Genomic DNA, 23381 nt, shown 5'->3' on the forward strand with positions numbered 1-23381 from the left:
TGAGAGCTCTTTACTTTTGGTCCGTAATCTAGTGGCGAGTGTATGCATCGTTCTAGTTCGGATTCTAACTTAAAGGCATTCAATTATAATTTAATACACGATAGTTTTGCACCAATGACTTTTTAACTAAGTACGATGACTAATTGTGTGAATCAAAGATTTTTTTTATATTAGGTTGAATTACTATTAAATCTTTTATATTAGGTTGAATTACTATTACGTTATTGCCCTTAGTAAGGTAAAAGTAACCTATCTCACTAGGGTAAAAATTATTTTAATACACATAGTTGGAATCCAAATATGTGATAAACTCATTTTGTCTAATAATTCTAAATCAGAAAACATAATCATAACTATGATATCGTAATTACCGCAATTAAACAAGAGAGGGGAAGCGGCCAAGTTGTTGAAGCAGGGATAGATAGATAAATCCACCCGGCCCACGTGAGAAACAAGTGGTTAAAAAAATTGAAACCCAAGCGGTGGAGAAACTAAGGCAGAGTGGACGGAGATTTCGAGGGAAACCAAATAACAAAGGAACACACTTCACTAATTATCTCCTCGTTCTTCATTAGCTAAGCCTCAGCTCAACCAATCCAACCTACCATTTTTAAAACTCCACTTTGTCTCTCTCTCTCTCTTGTTCAGCTCTCATTTTCATAAATCTGTTAACTCTTGCCTCTCGCTCTCTCATAATTTCATTTTCTTTCAATGGAGTCCTCCGCCGCTCTCCGATCCTTCAACTGTAAGCTCCTCTGCTTTTCAGATCCATCTCACGTGTTTCCATTTCATTTCTTGAGCTTATTGTTATTGTTATCATGCATCTGTATATTAAGGTTAGTTGAAGTTCTGATCATGAGAGTTCTTTTCCGTTTTCGTTTATGTGAAGTGGAGACGAGGTGGATTTTGCAAAAAAAAAAAAAGTAGTTAAAATGACATTGCAGCTGATTGACACTATTTTCCTTGAATTTTAGTTTGTAGGAAAATGTTTCCTTATTTTGATTGTTTAATTTTTCTTATGCGGTTGAATTTCTTTCATATCAGCAGTGAGAGGTTATATTTGTCGGAACATGTTAGTAGGACTCTTTAGAAGAAAAAAAAAATCGTATGAAGCACAATTATATTTGTTTTACTTTTGGTGATTTTTGTTTTTAGGAAATGTTTTCGATATGTAGTTTCTCTGGATTCTTTTCTCTTTGTTTATTGTTTTGTTTTCGAATCTTTATAATATCAGCCGCAGGAGGGTAGTTATATATTTTGTGAGAATGGACAGAAATATCACATATGTGTATTATTCTTACAACCTGAGCTGAATTCAAGGTGTAATATGCAATCTGATGCTTAGATCTTATTGTTGGATTCTAGATTCTATAGGCACTGTTTCACAAGTGGGATCGCTGCTTGAGAGGCCTGGAATGGTGTCTATTCAAAGTAGTTGCTGGCACGTCTCGAGTAAACCGTACAAACTCGTTGCTTCTCCTATGAAGCGGTACAGAACAGTTGTATTGGGTGCAAAGACATCTGAAGCTACTGTGGCAGCCAAGTCTGACAGTGAGTTTCATAGTTTTGTTTTGCTCCATTGTCATGGTGTTAAAAGGCTTATCCCTCCATTGGTAGTTTCAGGACCAGTATTGTTAGAAATAAACTGTGATTCCATAAAGTGGTGAATTTTTATTGTCACGTGAAATCTTATTGGAATTTTCTCTGAGCATGTTTAATTTGGTGCATATGTGCGGGCAGTAGGTGATTAGGTTTGTACATGATACAACACAGGATGCTGTTTTAATTTCTTTGTCACTAATTTTTAAATTGTTCACTTTTAAATTAGAAGAAAAAGCCAGTGTACGATGCATCTAAATTTGATTGAAGGCTGCTCAGTTAAACAATCTTATATTGAAACTTAATAAGTTCTTTTTCATCCATTTGGCAATCCAGTTATGAATGAAGGATCTACTTTGTGTGAAGTAGTGAACTCATGTTTGATTGCAATGGAAATGATTGTTATGTTGAGAAACTATGCTTGCATTTGGGTTCTTATTCTTGTTTAGCCCTATGTTCCTCAATTATAGTCACTTGTGAGAATTCCTTTACATGTGTGTTTATGAATGGAATGTGTGAACTTATTATTAGCGCTTAATTTGGCTTTCTAATGATTATGATGAGGCAGTTTCATCTGAGAGTGCTACTCAAAGCTGTTTGGAGAAGAATACCCTGCGGAATGCAACCTTCCCAAGTGCATTTGAGGTGAGTATTTTTCCTCAAGAGCTTTTTTTGCCCTATATTCACATACAATTCTCAGTCCTTATTGTTGCTTATTAGCTGTATATCTCTGCTTCTCCTTTCCATTTGCTTTTACGGTTATTTCATATAAATTGATTAACTGTGCTCATCTGTTGAGGTTATGCATTTCATATGAGAAGAAAGCCTTGAAGTTTATTGTTTGGTACCACTTTCCAGGAACAAATTTCATTGCTCCATTTTTAAATTGAACTTCATTCACTCAAGAGTTAAGGAAATTTATGAAATGATAATGTATTTTGCTTCCTTGATATTAATCTGCAATTCTTGCCACTTTTTCTTCTGATCTGAATTATAACTAGCTTACTTATTGGTTACACATCACCAGGCATTGCTACTGGAGGTCTGTGACGAGACAGACATTGCTGAGCTGAAATTGAAGGTACTATTCTGAAGTTCTGGCTTGCTTGTTCTTTATCTGAAAGAAAAAGAGAAAATTGCTGGCACTGCACTGAGAACCTTCGCAGTTATGACAATAGCTTTTTTGAATTTGTGAGTATTTATGTTACTTTATGATAGGTTGGAGACTTTGAAATGCAAGTGAAGCGGAATGTTGGAGCCACTAAAGCTCCCTTGTCAAACATTTCGCCAACAACACCACCACCTATTCCAACTGAACCCATGGATGTATCAGCTCCTGCGGCTGCAGCTGCACCACCGACACCACCAAAACCCTCTAAAGAAAAAACCAGTCCTTTTTCTAATGTGTCGTTTGGAAAGTCACCAAAATTAGCAGCCTTGGAGGCTTCTGGATCAAATGGTTATGTTCTAGTATCTTCTCCAACGGTACATGTTCCTAGACAGTAATTCCATTCTTAATGTTTTGGAACAATGTTTTCCAGTGTAATTAATGTAATTTCTTCTTTGCCAGGTTGGTTCATTCCGAAGGAGCAGAACAGTGAAAGGAAAGAAGCAACCTCCCATCTGTAAAGAGGTATCTCTGCTTCACCTTAGTTCTTTCTGTCTTCGCCATTGTGCTTTCAGTTATTAAACTTGTTCGCAACTGACAATTAAACTTTATAAATTCGTAAATATGTTTCACTTTTTAAGATCTCTATGGAGTTAATGCAACTTTTATCATCAGTCTCATCGTAAAGGCTAAAGTTACTGCTGAAATTTAATTTCCTAAGCCAAATACCAACTTTTAGGCTTACTATCATAACTACATGGATTCAATTTGCTTTCCATGGTATTGGGAATTAACTATTCAAACTATCCAGGGTGATGTGATTAAAGAAGGACAAATAATAGCATACTTGGATCAATTTGGTACTGAACTTCCTGTGAGGGTGAGTTTACCTTTCTGATTTCTTAATTGTAAACTATTTCCTCCCATAATAGATGTCTCCTGATATGATGTATACCTGATTTGTTGAGCAGTCAGACGTGACCGGAGAAGTCTTGAAGCTCCTCTTCAATGATGGAGGTATAACATTTATAACCTTTTGTTATATATCATTATCATATCCTAAAGTCTTGAGTCACTTAGTATAGGGTGTAACCATGGACTTTGATTTGACACTATACAAATCGCCTATGGACTCTGACATCTGAAATACAGCATGCCATGCTTATAAATCAGCCAATATCAGCAAATTGTGCAAATCTGGCAATGAAGCTCATCTAGTTATCTAATTTAAACTTTGTGTGTTATAGAGGCTGTTGGTTACGGAGATCCTCTCATGGCCGTCTTGCCATCATTCCATGGTATCGAATGAGCTTTCTCTCCTATAAAGAGCATTTTTGCCGGCTTTGTTGTTGGAGGGTTGAGACTGCCAAGGTTCTCCGTTTATTTCAAGTCCTTGTATTCTTTCCATCGTTTGCTCTTTTCCGTTGTTCAATCAGAAGACATGAGTATAATTGGTGATATGAACTAGACCTCAATGGGTCAATCACAATTAGTTGCAGATCCTGGAATAATTTCATTAAGCACACTATATAGATTGAGAAGAAATATGTCATTTGTGTGTTCTGATTGTGAAGGTAGAGTAGGCCTTGCGCCAGTGCCTCGAATGATTTTCATCCTTGAGGGCCAATCAATTGATGTGTCAGGCCCTCGAACTGCAACAGAAGAAACAGATTATTAGCTTCTAAATTGAAGTATCTAGTAAATGAACAACTAGAATTTAACTAAAGTCTACATTTTACTTACCATGGAGAAAAGTTGCAGACTCCCTCTAGGCATATAATCAAAACAAGAAGTTTCTCACCCTTTGGGCCCATGTAATAAGCCCTTAGAGCCAAAAGATTTGGATGCTTATTTTGCCAAGCAAATTAACTTCAGCTTCAAATTCTCTCTGACCTTTTGTTATCTTTTCTCTCAATCTCTTCACTGCAACTTGACTACCATCCTCCAAGTTGCCTTATAGACAGTGCCATAAGTACTCTTTCCCATGATTTCTGCAGTCGCACAAAAGGTCATCGGCTGTAAAACCAATGGTCATCAAAATGACACAATTTCCCCCTGTCTCTCCACCAGCTTCGACTTCACCAGCTTCAGGTGAAGCCCCCTTTTCACCCCTTGCTGCAGCAGCCCTTGATGTTGGGCTTGACCATCCTTTCTTTTGATGCAGTCCTCTCCTTACAAGCAGCAGAGCAAAATGCATACAAGGATAAGCAAAACTAAGAGAGCTCCTGCTGCAATGAGGATTATATCTTTTGTACTTAATTTTCTTCCATGAGACTTGGTTTCTCAGCGGTGCACCTGGAACATTTGAAGAAGGTGCTGGGAAGGACATGGAGCTGACCCACTAAACCCACATAACTGAATATTCCCCACAAAAGAACTTGCATTGAACTTTTGTGAGAGAGAAGTAGGGACAGGACCTGAAAGGTTATTGTAAGAGACATTGAAGGAACTAAGACTTCTTAAATTGGCAAGAGAATCCGGAATTTCTTTCCCACCAGCTTATTTTGTGACAAATCAAGTTGTGTAAGTGTGGAAATGTCCAATACTTGAAGGGATGTTACCACTAATTTGGTTCTTTTCAAGTTAAGAACAGAAAGGTATGTAACCCACCAAAAGATTCAGGGATTTGGTTATTAAGGTTATTATTCTCCATATTAATGAAACAAGTGAGGAGAGATTGGAGAAACTATCAGGCAAGCTTCCATTAATGGCATTATTTGAAAAATCTAGAGTCCTAAGCCTGGAAAGCTTGCCTATTTCATCTGGAACAGCTCCAATGATTTGGTTATGACAAGTGAAAGCTCTTGAAGCTCACTTAGCTTTCCAAAAGAGACAGGAATGGTTCCTGAGAGGGAGTTGTGATCAATGGTTAAGTATGAAGTTGAAAGAAGCTATTCTTTGAGGTTCACCCCAAGAATCAGAATGTAACCTGAAAGGTTGTTGTGTTGTAGAGAAAGAAAAACAAGTGAAGAAGAGCGAGTGAAACTAAGAGGTATTGAACCCGACAATGAATTGAAGCTAAGATTGAGTCTAAAAGCTTGGTAGAGTTTGCCAGACTAGCAGGGATAGTCCCAATAAGTGAGTTATTAGTAAGGTCAAGAGTTTGCAGAAGGGACATGAGCCTAAAGAAGGAGGAATTGAACCTGAGAGACGATTATTGAAGAGTTGAACACCTCTAAGATTAGGAGAAACCCCAATGCTTGAGGAATTGAACCACCAATGCGGTTATCATGAAGACTAAGCTTTCGCAGCGCTTGAAGTTGACCATTTTTTCAGTTATTTGGCCTCCTAATCCCTTCCAAGGAAGCTGGATTACAATAACTTGTCCTTGAGCACATTTGATACCAATCCAACCGCCAGAACAAGCTCCATAGCACTATCGTTCCAGCCCTCAAGAACCCTTAGGATCATCAGCTCATGTTTGAAAGCTTGTAGGCTTGAAAATCAGCTTCAGTGACAATATACCCATCCCAAGACTGGCTCGAAACAGGTTGAATAAAACAACAAACGAACAAGAAAAGATAACATATAAACCACTAACTCCTTCCACTTCTCCTTCTTCTTATTAACCAACACTCAAGAATCTCAAAAGGTATTTGTTAAAACAAGTAACACTCTCACTTTCACTCTCCATTCCCCAACCTAAGAAAGAACAAAACAATTCGAAGAAGAAGAAGAAGAAATGAAACAGTTAAACAGAGAGTGTAAGAGGGGTTTTGTAGAGTGAGTAAGAGAGAAAGCACATGAAAACCCTGTGAGAGAGAGGGAGGAAGAGAGAGAAGAGAAGGGACAGACACTGTATCAGGCAGGTGAGGGCAATAAGAGAGCAGATCCATCCCTCTTCTCTTGTTGTTTTCACAAAACCAGAAGGCAACAAGTGCAACGGCTAGTTTTCATCTACTCTTCTCTCAATACAATTAAAAACCCTTGACCAGATCTGTTTATTGCCACCAACCGCTCCTCAACGGCTATCTTTTTCGGGGATCTCAAAACAACTATTATAATTTACTAAGATTAATAAACCATAAATTACAGAACTTGACTGGTTTAGAAGATAGTCATAATCAACATAATACCTTTAGCTTGGAGTTTGTTTACGACTGCTTTTGAGACGGCCATTAGTACTTTTTGAGAGGCACTTTTAAATTTTAATGTTTGTTTTTATGAGAAGACCATCGCCACAGGCTAAAAGGTGGGTTTGAATTTAGAGGAGGGTTAAAATGAGGTGACTGCCGTTTTGTCTTGTACCAATGTGTGAATCTCCTGAGAAAGGGGTCCTTTTGTTGAAAACCGTGGAAACTTGCACACGAGTGGTTACCTTTACTATTTAATGACAGGGAGCCGGAGCCCAGTTTGTAATTGTGAAAGGCTCCATTTTTTCCAACTCTGAAACACAAAGTCATCATCTTCATGTTATTGATGATGCCCGCTACATTTGACTGGTCCAATCGAGCCGTCCCTTCCTTTAAAGTTTAAACTACAATAATATTGACTAAAAGAAAATAATCAAACAAATATTTTATACAAATTGATATTATAAAAAAAATAAAATATAAAAATCAATTTATCGTATGATTTTTTTATTCATTTTCTATCTCATCAATTTATAGAAATATTTAAAATTTATTTGTATATTTAGTATTACTCCTTAAATTATTGCTCCGTGGCTGTTTGAGTGATTAAACAAAAATTTGCAATTTTGCATTGAAAATCAATACTTTTGAGACAAACAAAATTCAAAAATAAATAAACTTAAAACCATGACTTATCCTTCAACTTAGACCATTCAAATCCACAAACAATAAACTGGTACAACTTTCATACCATTTTATTATGCTTCTCCAACTCATTATACCTAAAAAAAAAAAAACAAATATATATATATACCCTTTTTTTACTTTCTATTAATTTCAATAATTATTTATTTACTAATTATTTTATATATTAATTAAATGTTGGAAATAATATATTTTATTAATAACTAATACTAATAACTTTGAAAAATTATACTAATTTAATAAAATTAATTTATATATCATTTTAAAGGATCCAAACTAATATACTAGAAAATAAATTGTTATTCTAGTTTGGGTAGATATTTTTTTTATTTTAGTTTTTTTAAATATATTAATTTATTTTATTTATTAAAGTTTAATATTTATATAATAAAATTTTTTTTTTAATTTTTTAATTATATGATTATTATAAATAATAATTAAATTATCATAATATAAATTTAAAAAATTATATAAAATAAAATAATAAAAAATGCTTTGTATAGATGAATAATATCCAATCAATCCGTCAAATTTGATATGACACTATTTATACCTAATCTCTTGACGTGACTACCAATGATAGTATGATACCATTTAGAGTAAATGACATATTCCCACCCTAAGTTAGCTAAAAACTCATATATAATGATTCATTTTTCCAAATATCCATCTTAAATTAAAACGGTGTTGTTCTGACGGATGATATTACTAAATAACCCTTCATCCCATTTCAAACCACCACGGACCACCCGAGCCAGCCAAACCACCACCACAACCCATCCCAAACCACTACCATAGCCATCAAACTATACCCATTCAAATCCCAAACCACCACACCACCACACATCCCATTCCAAACCACCCCATACAAAACCACCACAGCATCAAACACCACCACAGTCAGCCAAATCACCCATTCCAAACCAATAGCAACCACCAAATCACACTATTTCAATAAGAAAAACAAAAAGAAACCCTAGGGAGAGGGGCTTAAATCGAGTGTTGAAAGGTAAAAATCGGGGAAGAAGCATAGGGTTATTGGGGAGGTCTTTGATGAGTTAAATGGTGGGCTTGATTAAGATTTTTGGTGATAGGGCTGTCGGAAAGAGGTTGGCGGAGTGCGACAGTTGAGGTGAGGGTGACGACGAAAAGGGAGTCAAGGTGGTCGGGGGGGTAGTGGGTTGGGATGGTGAGGCGCTGGGGAGGAGGAGATGTAGAGGGAAAAAGAAGAAGATGGGAGGAGGAGGCGTAGTGGGGAAAGAAATGGGAAGGGAAGAGGAAAAAGAAAAAAGAGAGAAAGACCAACCTGCCCTTTTACGTTAAAATAAAGGAAATAGTGTTAATTAAGGGTGGATATTTGAAATAATGAAACCACAGGTATTAGCTGAGGATTTCGATAACCTTGGGGTGGGAATATGTTGTAGTCTATATTTATTACATAGATTTAACCCATCTCATTTGACATGGCGTTCGTGTTTGTTGGAACAAATTTGGACACCGATTGGTGCCCTATTACAGAGCCCTTATGAACCAAGTTATCATTTCAAACAAGCCAAAGAGAACAGAGTAAAATAATTCATAATGATAGTAAATCTCAAAATCCTGTATAACGATGTTCAATGATACCCAAGGGTCAAACCAATGTGGCTTATATACAAAACTGCTTTTTTTCTGGGGTTAAGGGTAACCGTACAAGGAGAGAAGAGACTGATCGAAAAGGCGCTAAATGTTTGAATGAAACAGAGCTCTATACCTCGTTCCAGCGCAGAAATTTACAAGGAAATAAACCAACCGTAACAAACTGCTTGTCAACAGACGGTGAAAAGTTCAGCATTTTACAGGGTTATATATTTTACCAAGTTTTTTCAAATGGAGTCAAAGATATGTAGAAAACTAAAACTAAAAGGGAATTTGCGTCTGCTGGCCCAGTAAAGGCCATTGAAGTTGCACCTGCCAAAGGTAAACGTGCTGATCAGCTGCCTCTTACTTGACTACCGGGCCAACAATGAAAGAATGTCCAACTTCAAAACTTACATAGACTTGTGCTTAAGAGTAAGGCGAACCATAATCAAGTATGAAGAAGGTACAAAATAAATACATGGCAAGCAAACGAAGCAGCAGTTCTTGCAAAGTCAGAAAGAGGATTAAACACACCAGAAACATTCCCAACATTCAATTTAAGACAAGACAAACCCACAAGCAAATTTTGAACTTTCAAACCTTGTCGGTTGCACCTTCCGCAGCATCAATTCTAAAAGAATCTGGCTTAACCATCAAATACCACAATTAATATGAACAATATTATAAATCAGTATAATTTTTCAGTAGCCATCATAGATCTACAGATGATCCCTTTAGCAAACCATTAGAACATCTCCAGAATTCAAGATCTATAATCTAGGACATACCATTGAACAACTCAAGAATTCCAGACATATAATCTAAGACAAACAATTGAACATCTCCGGCTCAATCAGATCATCAAAAGATAAACCAAGATCATAATGGCCTCCTGAACTAAGGAATATGAATGCTATGGGAAACTACTTAACTCAACAATCTACTTGTCCATAGAAGCATCTCTCAGATAGTCAGTTCACAATCAAGAAACTAAACAGCCACTATACATTCAAACCCAGTCCTGAGCTTCTCTTATCGCTTATTGGCACGTATATGCTCACCTTCTCCTACTTAAAATTTATAAATATCGAACCCTCATTTGTTATATATATAGTCCAAAGACAAGAAAGAAAAAACAGAAAAAGGTAAAAACCTATCTAATAGATAAAAATAACACAATGGAGCAATAAAGCATTACTCCTAAAGTGGATTCAATTCCCACTTCAGTGATTATAAATCAGTCCAAATCGGGTATAAAAACATATTGCGAAGTACTAACGAATCAAACACAATCATTTTCATCCACAGTCCGCGCAATGTGATTCAAATGCCAGCTGCATTGTTAATCTATCCTATACATACGTGTTAAATCCAACCAGAGAACCCACCACAGCATGCAAATCGAAACCTATTACACCTGAAATTCAGTCCGATCATAAAAACAAAAGACAAACACAGCTTCACTACTCACACTACTCCACACTTAAAACTAAAATTATTCCATGAGAGTATAAGTAAATGCGAAACCATAAATTACAGTTAACAAAAGAGAACTACTAAGATCCAAAGTAGGCCCATAAATGAATGACTCAGATTGATTTCATTTGAATCATTTCCCTTAAATTAATATCTGCATTTCAATAGCAAAACTGAAACCATACAAATGAAAAACAAAAACATCCAAACGTTACAAAAAATCCTACCCCGATTCTGCCTAAAAAAATCATGGATTAACCATACACGTTGAAGTCGTGATACGCCGGAAGCGACAGTTTCAGCACGTCCGGCGACGGCAGGGGCGGCGGCTGAGGCGGCGGCGCCGCCGAGGAAGGATAGGAATCCAGAGTTAACAGGTCTCTTGGTCGTCCAAGAACAGATCTCAGGGACCTAAAAGCTCCATGTGCACACACAATCGCAGCTCGATCATCAACGCGAGATCAACAAAGATCCAACCGTCGTCAAGAACACGACGACAATCGTCAACAAAACCAACACTCCAAGCGTTTCGCGTTCAGAGAACGTACGACCGAAGATGACCAGAGGCTGATCCGACGGTCTGAAAAGGTAGAGGAACATCCATGCGCCGAAGAGGCAAGAAGGACGAGGAGAGAGAAAGGATGTGATAAGAGAGGAAAGCGAGTACAAGAACGAGTAGGGTAACGTAGTTGACTTTGAAGTAGGAGAGGTTTTCGTATCGAGAGTAGGCTTGGAGAGGGAATCGGGCCGGGCCATGGCGCTTTGTCTACAAGTTCGTACCATGGCCGACGTTGAGAGAAGCCGTGACGGATGAAGGAGGAAAGCGTAGAATGAACGCGCGGAAGGTGGGGTGGCGATCGGTGGTTGGGACATGAGCGTTGGGTTGAGAGTTAGAGAATGGGAGTGTCGGTTGGGCGGCCATTTCTGGCGCGTAAAAGTTGGGTTGGTGGGGCGTGAGTTGTACAGTGGAGCGAGAGATTTGGGATCGAGAGGAAAATAGTTACCCTGTCAGCCGTGCCAAAATTTTATATATAGTGAGAGGTTATAATTGTGTGTATTGCAACTCATGGATATATTATGAATCTAGATCCCTTTGGAGTTAGATCACGGTACTAGTGATCACCGTCAAATGTGTGGTCACGATGTTTTTACTCATAATAAATAGTCAAATTCTTAACATCTTTAAGCAGATTATTTTCTCAAAAGAATAATTTTTTAAAATGTTAAATTTAACAATTTAAAGATATTTGTATTCTAGTTATGATATTTAACTAATTTTAGATCACTTTAAATATATTTATAAATTTTTTTCATTTTTAATATTTCTTTGCTTAAAAAAATAAAAAAATAGAAGTAATATATTCCGAAAAAGGGGAGTGATGACTAAAGTTTATTCTTAAAGCACATTTCTAATCCTGATTGGATGCTTTTTTTTTTTTTTTTTTTCAGGCCAAACAGAACTACTAATTATTTGCTTAACTGGATTAAGTTTCGATTTTTAATCAGATAATTCCGGATGCTTACGGCCTTCACTCTTTGATCAAGCTTTATGGGAATGTTTTCCCCATAATCCACTCAGCATTTACTTGTATGAATTACAATCACCAACTCAATTATTGCTCCTAGACATTAAGAGATATCATGATTATGCAAAATGAGGTATGCTGACCTCATAACACACTAATCTTACAAATTTTTTTCGCAACCCCGATACGACAGTTCATTTAATAAAAGGACTTATAATGAGCAAGGGGACCTATTTATAACTAACCAATTACGAGCTCACGTAAGAAGTTTGTGAAATGAGTTGTAGTATAATATTACTCATTTATGTGCACAAGTTCAAGAAACAAATAAATCTTTCAAGCTCTTCAAAAAAGCACCTAGTTCAACCATTAGACGAATGCTCGGATGCAAACTCCTCAGATTCAAGCATATTTCATCAAGGGATGGAATGTTTAACTTAATCTTGCACCATACCAACTTGAACGATGATTAAAGTTCAGCATTATGCAAAGTGCAAGTTGTAATAATGTTTGCAATAGTTATCTTGCCTAAACAAAAAAAGTTAAAAGTTAGGAAGAAATGTTGACACCTTCAGAAGAAAAACAACTTTTTAAATTGAGCTCTCGTTAGTCTTAATACGATACATTGGGTACAAATCGTAGAGCTATGGCATCTACATTAACAACTTCTTTTGAAAGTGAAGCTTATAAAAATGAGACTTAATTATCGTTTGTCTCTTAAGGTTAGAAGAATATCAACAAAACCTCATAAGTATTAAAAATCATCACTATATCCCCTACTTCTCATGAGCAGTGTGTAAGACCCGGACCAGGCCTTGACCTAGTCAAGAGGCCAGTTCCCAGTCCATCGGTCTAACGTTGGACTGATCGATCAAACCCGTAATGCAACATGACATATGTTATTTGAATTTGGATTTAAATTGGACTTTCGATTTATTTATTTATGTTACATACTGTTATTTGGACTTTGGTTGGATGGATTATTTTGAAATTTATTAGAATTTTTAATTTTATATCCATGTTGACGTTATGTTATATCACTGGTTCGATTCTTTGATCGCACAGTTGAATCGCAATTCGACATTGTTCTGCGGTTCAACCCCAGGTCAATCGATTCAATTACTAATCGGCCTTTACGATTACCTGGACTGGATAAGGGTCTGATTCTCGAGCGAACTGGTCCAACGACCGATCCGGTCCAGGTTTTAAAACAGTGGTCATAAGTATACCATGATTTGCAACGTCTCTTTAAACCTTTAGGGAGGTGAGAGACAATAACCTTAAAATGAAGTTCCTTAGCCAATCATAGCTTATATCTAATCTTCTACTTCCTGTTTTGCACTCAAGAAAGTTTCCATTATGATTACAATGGAAATTCCTTTTTTAAGATTTATCGTTTGGAGTCTCCATTACAAACTAGTTCACTGCATACAGGAATCAAGGTATCTTAATATAATTTTTTCTTGTATAGGTACCATCTTTCAGGTTTCTTCCTCAACACAAAATATGTTTTAGTTAAAGCACTAACTAATATAGCTTCACTTTTTGACTTTCTTCCCCATAAGAATCTTACCTTTCTTCCAACTCATGATGGTTGAGTCTTAAATATGAAGATCATTTTGATGAGTCCTTACAGAGAGAAGGAAGAAGGAAATCAAGAAGCTCCATGGCTATGGCTACTTCATCTTGTCTATCGCTGTATTTGAATGGGTTCAAAATATCCACCAATCTTCAATGGAAAGCCAATTCCAGTCAATATGCATATGTTCCACAGCTTCACTTCAGCCATCTCTCAACTCTTCTGTAGCCAAAACCTTCAATCCCCAGCTGTTTCCTTCTCATAACTGCAGACTATAATGTCTCCATATCTCTTTGGACTTCGAAACCATTCAAAATCAGCTCGAAATTTCTAGGTTATTAGACGAAAATACACATTGCCAATCTTTTATCAACTTCATAGAAGAAGTTCTTAAATATGCCCCAAACAAGTTATGTAACTCCTTGCTCAAGCTTCCAAAACTGAGACTCCATCTCCAACTTTAAAGACATTTTCAATTTCGCCTTCATCACTTTCGCTTCTCGTATGATCTATGAAGCTCCTGCCGATCTCCGCTCCGGATGTTTAATTTCTCTCCAAGAAACAATGAGGGTTGCCAACACAGAGCAGCATCCAGGCAGTCAGAAGCACTTGGGATCTAACTTGGAAGAGCAGTGGATGAGGTTCTAAACCTTGCGTATAATTGGATTATGAGTGAGTCAAGCGTCCACACCGCACTCTTAAAACACCATCCCACTTTTTTCTTATGGATTATCCCAATTTGGGTTGTGGAAAGTTCATCTCTATTGTCCTGTCATCGCCATGGACATCGAAAGCTCCCGCAGCCCTTTAACGAGAGCGACTTCTCTTTCTCCTGAACTACACCACAATGAAGGTGTCATTCAGTTAACTACAAAGTCACCATTCAAGACAGATGGGTGAACTTGATGATCAACACAGACAACATAGTAAATGCTCATTTCAATACAGAGTTCTTCTCTTCTCATCTTCTGCAGACGTCTTTTTAAACTCTGTGTTTCACTCTTGATGTTAAATAGGGTATATATTCAACGGTTAACATAATCTGATGAAATGAAAGAGGAATTGGAGTTGATGAAAAGCATTTCCCCTCAAGATAATCATACAGATAACTAACTCCAACCATAATCAGGTGTTCATCTGTCAGCAAATCTTCAGATAATCCCGCAGGGAGATTGAGGGAGAGAAAACCATTGAAGGTTCATTGATCCACCCAACTCTTTCTTGGGGCTCAAGGTATCGCAGGAGGAGACCACGACAATGAGTTTGAAGCCAGGAAATGACAATCTGTGCTGGCATATAGTGCAATTCCAACTGGTTTCTATCAACAGATGATGGAAAAGAGGTAATCTCCTCCAAGCCATCGAAATTCGCTTGCTCAACCCCAAGGCCTGGTTCAAAGAAGGTACACAGCACGCTTACCGCCGTCACCGCAAGCAGGCGTAGTCTTTGCCGGAGATGATATGGAGAAAGGTGTCATGGAGAGTGACAAAATGCTATAGGAAGAACAAATGGAGTGGGAGATTAGAGGGTGGATTGGTTAACTATTTGCACTAATAGACAAGCCTAAAGAATTTTATAACGAGACTAGGAGGCCGGAATTCATGGGAATTCTGGCACCACCACACAATTGCTATGATTATCAAATCAGCATACTGTATATGTTCATCAACTATGTTGTGTGGAAGCAAAGCAGCATAAGTACTACTTTGACACGCGTCAATACTGTATATAGAATCATATCCGATTAATAAATTGCTTATATTCATGAATATAACAATTGCGATGATGGTTATACTAACCAACTAACGATCATGTCTCTATTAGAATATCAATAATACCGAAGCTACAACCTCCTTTATAACCCTCGACATAAACAATTGGTTATTTATTATTGTAAATAGATATACAAGATCCATACAAACAGGTAGAACCATTTACAAACTGACAAATGATAAACTGCTATATCCGGGGTTGTGATTGAGTTGTGTATTTTATATTATAAGCGTATCTCAAAACTAATTCTCAGGGTTCATAGAACACTCTCCGAAACTCAATTTCTAAGATAAACCATAAATGTAATAAGTGATCAGGGTGATTTGAACCCAAGAAATCAATTATGAAGCAAACCAATCCCTTACAAGTGTTATATTAATGGCCCATGGAAGTGTAATTCTGATTTGACCCTGAGTTGATTGATGAAGTTCAATTATTGTCCAAATTACTTTGAGGGGCAACCATTTGTAAGAGTAATAATACATTCACAAACTTTTTTCACTAATTTTCTTTAATAAATATGATGTGTCAACTTATGATGATCATCAGTTCGTAATGGATTTCGCCACAAATGTAAGTAGACCAATTATAAGCTCAGTATTTGTGATAGAAGTTTGTGGAAAGTCTCTGGATCCTATTCTTTATTATGGTATAAAAAATTCCAAAGAGATTGTGACATGTCGTTTATTAGTAATTGTTTGACTGACAAGTTGGTCAATATCTCGTAGAAACCGATCTGTCATTTTTGTAAGTCAATTACGATGAGCAACAAGTACCGTTACATATTAAATGAGGTAAAATATTGGGTAAAACCTAAAAGCTAGTGTTAGAGTTAGTGTTAAAAACAAGAATTGATAATTTTTATAGTTTATATTAAATAAAAAAGAATCTTTATCTTGATTTGATAGTATTATTATTTATAAGATTAAAATATTTTAAATTTAAGTAAAAAACAACGATTATGTGACACTTCATCTATCAATTAACAAAAATCCACAAGTAATAATTTTTTTTCCTAAAAATGGTGGTAATACTATTCAAGACAGCACCATGCGGCTTCACCAACGACAGTGTCGGGATTGAGAGCTTTACTTTTGGTCCGTAATCTAGTGGCGAGGGTATGATCGTGTCAGTTCGGATTCTAACTTAAAGGCATTCAATTATAATTTATACACGATAGTTTTGCACCAATGACTTTTACTAAGTACGATGACTAATTGTGTGAATCAAGATTTTTTATAGGTTTGAATTACTATTAAATCTTTATATTAGGTGAATTACTATTACGTATTGCCCTAGTAGGTAAAAGTAACCTATCTCACTAGGGTAAAAATTATTTTAATACACATAGTTGGAATCCAATATGTGATAAACTCATTTTGTCTAATAATTCTAAATCAGAAAACTAATATAACTATGATATCGTAATTACCGCAATTAAACAAGAGAGGGGAAGCGGCCAAGTTTTGAGCAGGATAGATAGATAAATCCACCGGCCACGTGAGAAACAAGTGGTTAAAAAAATTGAAACCCAAGCGGTGGAAACTAAGGCAGAGTGGACGGAGATTCGAGGGAAACCAAATAACAAAGGAACACTCTTCACTATTGTCTCCTCGTCTTCTTCGTTAGCTAAGCCTCAGCTCAAACAATCAAACCTACCATTTTTAAAACCCACTTTGTCTCTCTTCTCCCTTGTTAGCTCTCATTTTAATAATCTGTTAACTCTTGCCTCCGCTCTCTCATAATTATTTCTTCAATGGAGTCCTCCGCGCTCTCCGATCCTTCAACTGTAAGCTCCTCTGTTCAGATCCATCTCACGTGTTTCCATTCATTTCTTGAGTTTTGTTGATTGTTACATGCATCTGTATTTAAGGTAGTTGAAGTTCTGATCATGAGAGTTCTTTTCCGTTCGTTTATGTGAAGTGGAGACAGGTGGATTTTGCAAAAAAAAAAAAGTAGTTAAATGACATTGCAGCTGATTGACACTATTTTCCTTGAAATTTAGTTGTAGGAAAATGTTTCTTATTTTGATTTTTAAATTTCTTATGCGGTTGAATTTCTTTCATCAGCAGTGAGAGGTTATATTTGTCGGAACATGTTAGTAGGATCTTTAGAAGAAAAAAAAATCGTATGAAGCACAATTATATTGTTTTATTTGGTGATTTTTGTTAGGAAATGTTCGATATGTAGTTTCTCTGGATTTTTCTCTTTGTTTATTGTTTTGTTTTCGAATCTTTATAATATCAGCCGCGGAGGGTAGTTATTATTTTGTGATGAATGGACAGAAATATCACATAGTGTTATTATTCTTACAACCTGAGCTGAATTCAAGATGTAATATGCAATCTGATGCTTAGATCTATTGTTGGATTCTAGATCTATAGGCACTGTTTCACAAGTGGGATCGCTGCTTGAGAGGCTGGAATGGTGTCTATTCAAAGTAGTTGCTGGCACGTCTCGATGTAAACCGTAAAACTCGTTGCTTCTCCTATGAAGCGGTACAGAACAGTTGTATTGGGTGCAAAGACATCTGAAGCTACTGTGGCAGCCAAGTCTGACAGTGAGTTCATGTTTGTTTTGCCATTGTCATGGGTGTGAAAAGGCTTATCCCTCCATTGGTAGTTCAGGACCAGTATTGTTATAGAAATAAACTGTGATTCCATAAAGTGGTGAATTTTTATTGTCACGTGAAATCTTATTGGAATTTTCTCTGAGCAGTTTAATTTGGTGCATATGTGCGGGCAGTAGGTGATTAGGTTTGTACATGAGACAACACAGAAAGCAAAAGATCATAGAGAGATAGTGTTAGGATTAGATAGGTTAACAAGAAAGAAAGAAAAATAAAAAAAAGTTGGTTGTTTGTTTTGACTTTGAAGAAATATTAAGAAAGAAACTCAGGGGTTTCCTTGTCAAACTTGTATGGTGATTCTGTCTAGTAGCTTTCTTGATTCATCATTTTCATAATCGGTTGTTATGAGTGGGTATGAATAAAGTTGTTCGATGAGGGTTAATAAAATATGGGATAGATTATGATATGATTATTATTCTATTCTGTGAAATGTTAATGTCAAACTTTGGCCCTCCAATGGATTCTCTTGTCTTCCTTTCTGGTCTTACTAGCATCATTGCTTAAGGTTGAATGGAAAGTTTGTTGCATAAAATCATTGCCAAATAACAGAAATTATATTTGTAAAACCACCCTTTTGTTTTAATGAAAATTTTACACGGGAAGATAGAAAAAAAAAAAATATTGTTTAGGACAAGTGTTGCGAGAGTTACAAGTTTATGTTTGAATGTGTTGTGACTACACAGATTTGTTTAACGTAAGATACGTGCAATAGGTGCATGATTGATGTTACAAAGACACGGCGGAGTTGTCGTTGTTATAGGACAGTTTGGATAAAAGGTGTATTTGAATTATTGGATGGATATGGAGATTAATAGTTTTTGAGAAACAAATTACAGCTACAAAAATAAAAGCTTAAATTCAGAGTATCTGGGAAGACAGTTAAATGACCTCCCAACAAATGTTGATAGTGATGTAAATGGGAAGAATTGAGAGAAAATGACATAATATTCATGTCTTCTACCGGTCCAGCAAAAGAAAATTTGCACCAAACAGATCATGGAGACTCCACAAAACCTTCTTTTGGTCCCATCAAAGAGTTCTTGCCCCTCTGGAGTTCAACATCCAACAACAATTTAGAGTCTATGCTAATATATACACATCGACTGTACATTAATTTACAAGCCACCAGACATGTTGATTTTTAGTACAGATAATGTAATATCTTGGATCCAATAAAATAGATATCGTCTGTTTTGAATCTAAGTTTGCACGGATTGGCTTTTGGACTCAGTTTCGGAAGAAGAAGTATGAAGAACACTTGCGTGAAGCCTAAAAGAAAATCCGTGCGGGCATGGGCCCAAAGCGGATGAGAAAAAACAATGCATACAGAACATGAATATATTGAACTACTAGAACGGTACTTCTGTATGCTGAAGACTGTTTGATATTGGTTCAGAGAAATTTGAGTGAAGCTAAAAGTAGTTGGTAAGATTATCAAGTTTACTTCGGTTTGAATTCAAGCTCCACCTCAGGATGAACTGAAGCAGCAGAAGCTTTACCCAGTAGTACTCAGTTATAGTTCACCTGTCATATCACATAAATAGTTGCTAATTCTTGGAAAATTTGAGTAGTCACTTGTGCACCCGACCAAAGATAGAGACCGAACAATAAAGAAGTGAAGCATCTTTTTTCTCTAGAACTTCAGTCAGTTTCAACTGATGAGTTGAAATAGCAAAATCATGAATACTGGGGAACTTTGTATTGATCATTTTCTTCTTTATAGGTGAATGAAAGTAACTTGTGGTCCTCGAAGAAGATTGAAATATAGTAGTTTCAATGTGTTTAATGTGTTTGATTAAAAGTTCATAAGCTTGATGCTGAATGGTCAGAGCAATGGTGAAAGATAAACTAGCAAAGATTACTTGTAGCAAAAGCTGGAACTTAAACCTTTTTTCCAGCGAGTCAATCAAATATCAAAAATGTTCAGTTCTTCCTACTCAGCCTGGAAAAACTATTGGAATGGAATACGGGAACACCTCGAATAAATTGAAACAAACTGATATTTACAGACACAATAGACTCTAAAACACAAAATTAATATTCAAGAATGAAAGAATAGTAGTACTAGTCTCTACTCAACCTCCTAATTGTCTCTCTGCCAACTACATAGCTCATAACATTCGCGTTACTCACTTGTTGAAGGGACTGCAGCTCCTTCATCACCGGAACTGGTGGTAGCTGTCTCTGGTCTTATTTCTTCTAGTTGCTGCAGAACTTGTTGAACTTCCGGTCGTGCTGAGGGTGAAGGATCAACACAATGCAAAGCCAATTTCAGTGTGTTGAGCAACTCATCACCAATTATTGATGCATCCCTCATCAATTCTAAATCAAAAACTTCATTAGTCCACTCCTCCTTTACTATGGAGGCAACCCATTGAGGCAAGTCCACTCCATTCATTGCCTCGCCTGGAGACTTCCCTGTTAGGAGTTCCAACATGATAACTCCAAGGCTGTATACATCAGTTTTTGTGTTGGCTTTCTTGAGCTTTGAAAGCTCAGGTGCTCTGTAGCCTAATGCGCCTGCAGTTGCAATCACATTTACATTAGCTGCAGCAGTCATTAACCTGGATAGGCCAAAATCTGCAATTTTAGCATTTGTACTCTCATCAAGGAGGACATTGGTTGATGTCAGGTTCCCATGCATAATGTTCTCATGATTGTGAAGGTAGAGTAGGCCTTGCGCCGTGCCTCGAATGATTTTCATCCTTGAGGGCCAATCAATTGATGTGTCAGGCCCTCGAACTGCAACAGAAGAAACAGATTATTAGCTTCTAAATTGAAGTATCTAGTAAATGAACAACTAGGAATTTAACTAAAGTCTACATTTTACTTACCATGGAGAAAAGTTGCAAGACTCCCTCTAGGCATATAATCAAAAACAAGAAGTTTCTCACCCTTTGGGCCCATGTAATAAGCCCTTAGAGCCAAAAGATTTGGATGCCTTATTTTGCCAAGCAAATTAACTTCAGCTTCAAATTCTCTCTGACCTTTTGTTATCTTTTCTCGCAATCTCTTCACTGCAACTTGACTACCATCCTCCAGAGTTGCCTTATAGACAGTGCCATAAGTACTCTTTCCCATGATTTCTGCAGTCGCACACAAAAGGTCATCGGCTGTAAAAACCAATGGTCCATCAAAATGGACCAATTTGCCCCCGGTCTCTCCACCAGCTTCGACTTCACCAGCTTCAGGTGAAGCCCCCTTTTCGCCCCTTGCTGCAGCAGCCCTTGATGTTGTGGCTTGACCATCCTTTTCTTTTGATGCAGTCCTTCTCCTTATCAAACAGCAGAGCAAAATGCACACAAGGATAAGCAAAACTATAAGAAGAGCTCCTGCTGCAATGAGGATTATATCTTTTGTACTTAATTTTCTTCCATGAGACTTTGGTTTCTCAGCGGGTGCACCTGGAACATTTGAAGAAGGTGCTGGAGAAGGACATGGAGCTGACCCACTAAACCCACATAACTGAATATTCCCCACAAAAGAACTTGAATTGAACTTTTGTGAGAGAGAAGTAGGGACAGGACCTGAAAGGTTATTGTAAGAGACATTGAAGGAACTAAGACTTCTTAAATTGGCAAGAGAATCCGGAATTTCTCCACCAAGCTTATTTTGTGACAAATCAAGTTGTGTAAGTGTGGAAATGTTTCCAATACTTGAAGGGATGTTACCACTAATTTGGTTTCTTTTCAAGTTAAGAACAGAAAGGTTATGTAACCCACCAAAAGATTCAGGGATTTGGTTATTAAGGTTATTATTCTCCATATTTAATGAAACAAGTGAGGAGAGATTGGAGAAACTGTCAGGCAAGCTTCCATTAATGGCATTATTTGAAAAATCTAGAGTCCTAAGCCTGGAAAGCTTGCCTATTTCATCTGGAACAGCTCCAATGATTTGGTTATGACTAAGTGAAAGCTCTTGAAGCTCACTTAGCTTTCCAAAAGAGACAGGAATGGTTCCTGAGAGGGAGTTGTGATCAATGGTTAAGTACCGAAGTTGAAAGAAGCTATTCTTTTGAGGTTCACCCCAAGAATCAGGAATGGAACCTGAAAGGTTGTTGTGTTGTAGAGAAAGAAAAACAAGTGAAGAAGAGCGAGTGAAACTAAGAGGTATTGAACCCGACAATGAATTGAAGCTAAGATTGAGTCTATAAAGCTTGGTAGAGTTTGCCAGACTAGCAGGGATAGTCCCAATAAGCGAGTTATTAGTAAGGTCAAGAGTTTGCAGAAGAGGACATGAGCCTAAAGAAGGAGGAATTGAACCTGAGAGACGATTATTGAAGAGTTGAACACCTCTAAGATTAGGGAGAACCCCCAATGCTTGAGGAATTGAACCACCAATGCGGTTATCATGAAGACTGAGCTTTCGCAGCGCTTGAAGTTGACCAATTTTTTCAGTTATTTGGCCTCCTAATCCCTTCCAAGGAAGCTGGATTACAATAACTTGTCCTTGAGCACATTTGATACCAATCCAACCGCCAGAACAAGCTCCATAGCCACTATCGTTCCAGCTCCTCAAGAACCCTTTAGGATCAATCAGCTCATGTTTAAAAGCTTGTAGAGCTTGAAAATCAGCTTCAGTGACAATAATCCCATCCCAAGACTGGCTCGAAACAGGTTGAATAAAACAACAAACGAACAAGAAAAGATAAACATTATAAACCACTAACTCCTTCAGCCTAAAAGAAAATCCGTGCGGGCATGGGCCCAAAGCGGATGAGAAAAAACAATGCATACAGAACATGAATATATTGAACTACTAGTACAGTACTTCTGTATGCTGTAGACTGTTTGATATTGGTTCAGAGAAATTTGAGTGAAGCTAAAAGTTGTTGGTAAGATTATCAAGTTTACTTCGGTTTGAATTCAAGCTCCACCTCAGGATGAACTGAAGCAGCAGAAGCTTTACCCAGTAGTACTCAGTTATAGTTCACCTGTCATATCACATAAATAGTTGGTAATTCTTGGAAAATTTGAGTAGTCACTTGTGCACCCGACCAAAGATAGAGACCGAACAATAAAGAAGTGAAGCATCTTTTTTCTCTAGAACTTCAGTCAGTTTCAACTGATGAGTTGAAATAGCAAAATCATGAATACTGGGGAACTTTGTATTGATCATTTTCTTCTTTATAGGTGAATGAAAGTAACTTGTGGTCCTCGAAGAAGATTGAAATAAAGTAGTTTCAATGTGTTTAATGTGTTTGATTAAAAGTTCATAAGCTTGATGCTGAATGGTCAGAGCAATGGTGAAAGATAAACTAGCAAAGATTACTTGTAGCAAAAGCTGGAACTTA

The 23381-nt window shown here is 37.0% G+C and overlaps 2 protein-coding genes and 2 pseudogenes across 2 annotated transcripts; 1 reads left to right on the forward strand and 3 right to left on the reverse strand.

Moving 5' to 3' along the window:
* Positions 1–445: 445 nt before the first annotated feature.
* Positions 446–4266, forward strand: LOC116111669 (biotin carboxyl carrier protein of acetyl-CoA carboxylase-like). Its single transcript, XM_031397813.1, has 9 exons — positions 446–745; positions 1366–1551; positions 2168–2244; positions 2627–2680; positions 2818–3084; positions 3170–3232; positions 3519–3587; positions 3679–3724; positions 3955–4266. The coding sequence occupies exons 1-9, from the start codon at positions 712–714 to the stop codon at positions 4014–4016; spliced, it is 858 nt and encodes a 285-aa protein (XP_031253673.1). The 5' UTR covers positions 446–711; the 3' UTR covers positions 4017–4266.
* On the reverse strand, positions 4093–6826 carry LOC116111658 (annotated as a pseudogene).
* A 3897-nt stretch (positions 6827–10723) lies between these two features.
* Positions 10724–11503, reverse strand: LOC116111659 (annotated as a pseudogene).
* Positions 11504–20183: 8680 nt separating this feature from the next.
* On the reverse strand, positions 20184–22822 carry LOC116111660 (probably inactive leucine-rich repeat receptor-like protein kinase IMK2). The gene is made up of 2 exons (XM_031397809.1): positions 20923–22822; positions 20184–20830 (listed from the first exon to the last, which is right to left on the reverse strand). Exons 1-2 carry the CDS (start codon positions 22820–22822, stop codon positions 20214–20216), a joined length of 2517 nt encoding a protein of 838 aa, XP_031253669.1. The 3' UTR covers positions 20184–20213.
* Between the last annotated feature and the right edge of the window lie 559 nt (positions 22823–23381).

The sequence above is a fragment of the Pistacia vera genome, unplaced genomic scaffold, assembly GCF_008641045.1.
Source record: "Pistacia vera cultivar Batoury unplaced genomic scaffold, PisVer_v2 Contig648, whole genome shotgun sequence".
Lineage (NCBI taxonomy): Eukaryota > Viridiplantae > Streptophyta > Magnoliopsida > Sapindales > Anacardiaceae > Pistacia > Pistacia vera.

Coding starts and splice junctions, on each gene's coding strand:
- LOC116111660 (XM_031397809.1), bottom strand. CDS start 22,822: ATGCATTGTTTTTTCTCATCCGCTTTGGGCCCATGCCCGCACGGATTT. Junction 20,831..20,922: donor TCTTGCAACTTTTCTCCATG/GTAAGTAAAATG, acceptor CTTCTGTTGCAG/TTCGAGGGCCTGACACATCA.
- LOC116111669 (XM_031397813.1), top strand. CDS start 712: ATGGAGTCCTCCGCCGCTCTCCGATCCTTCAACT. Junction 1,552..2,167: donor TGTGGCAGCCAAGTCTGACA/GTGAGTTTCATA, acceptor ATGATGAGGCAG/TTTCATCTGAGAGTGCTACT. Junction 2,245..2,626: donor CCTTCCCAAGTGCATTTGAG/GTGAGTATTTTT, acceptor ACACATCACCAG/GCATTGCTACTGGAGGTCTG.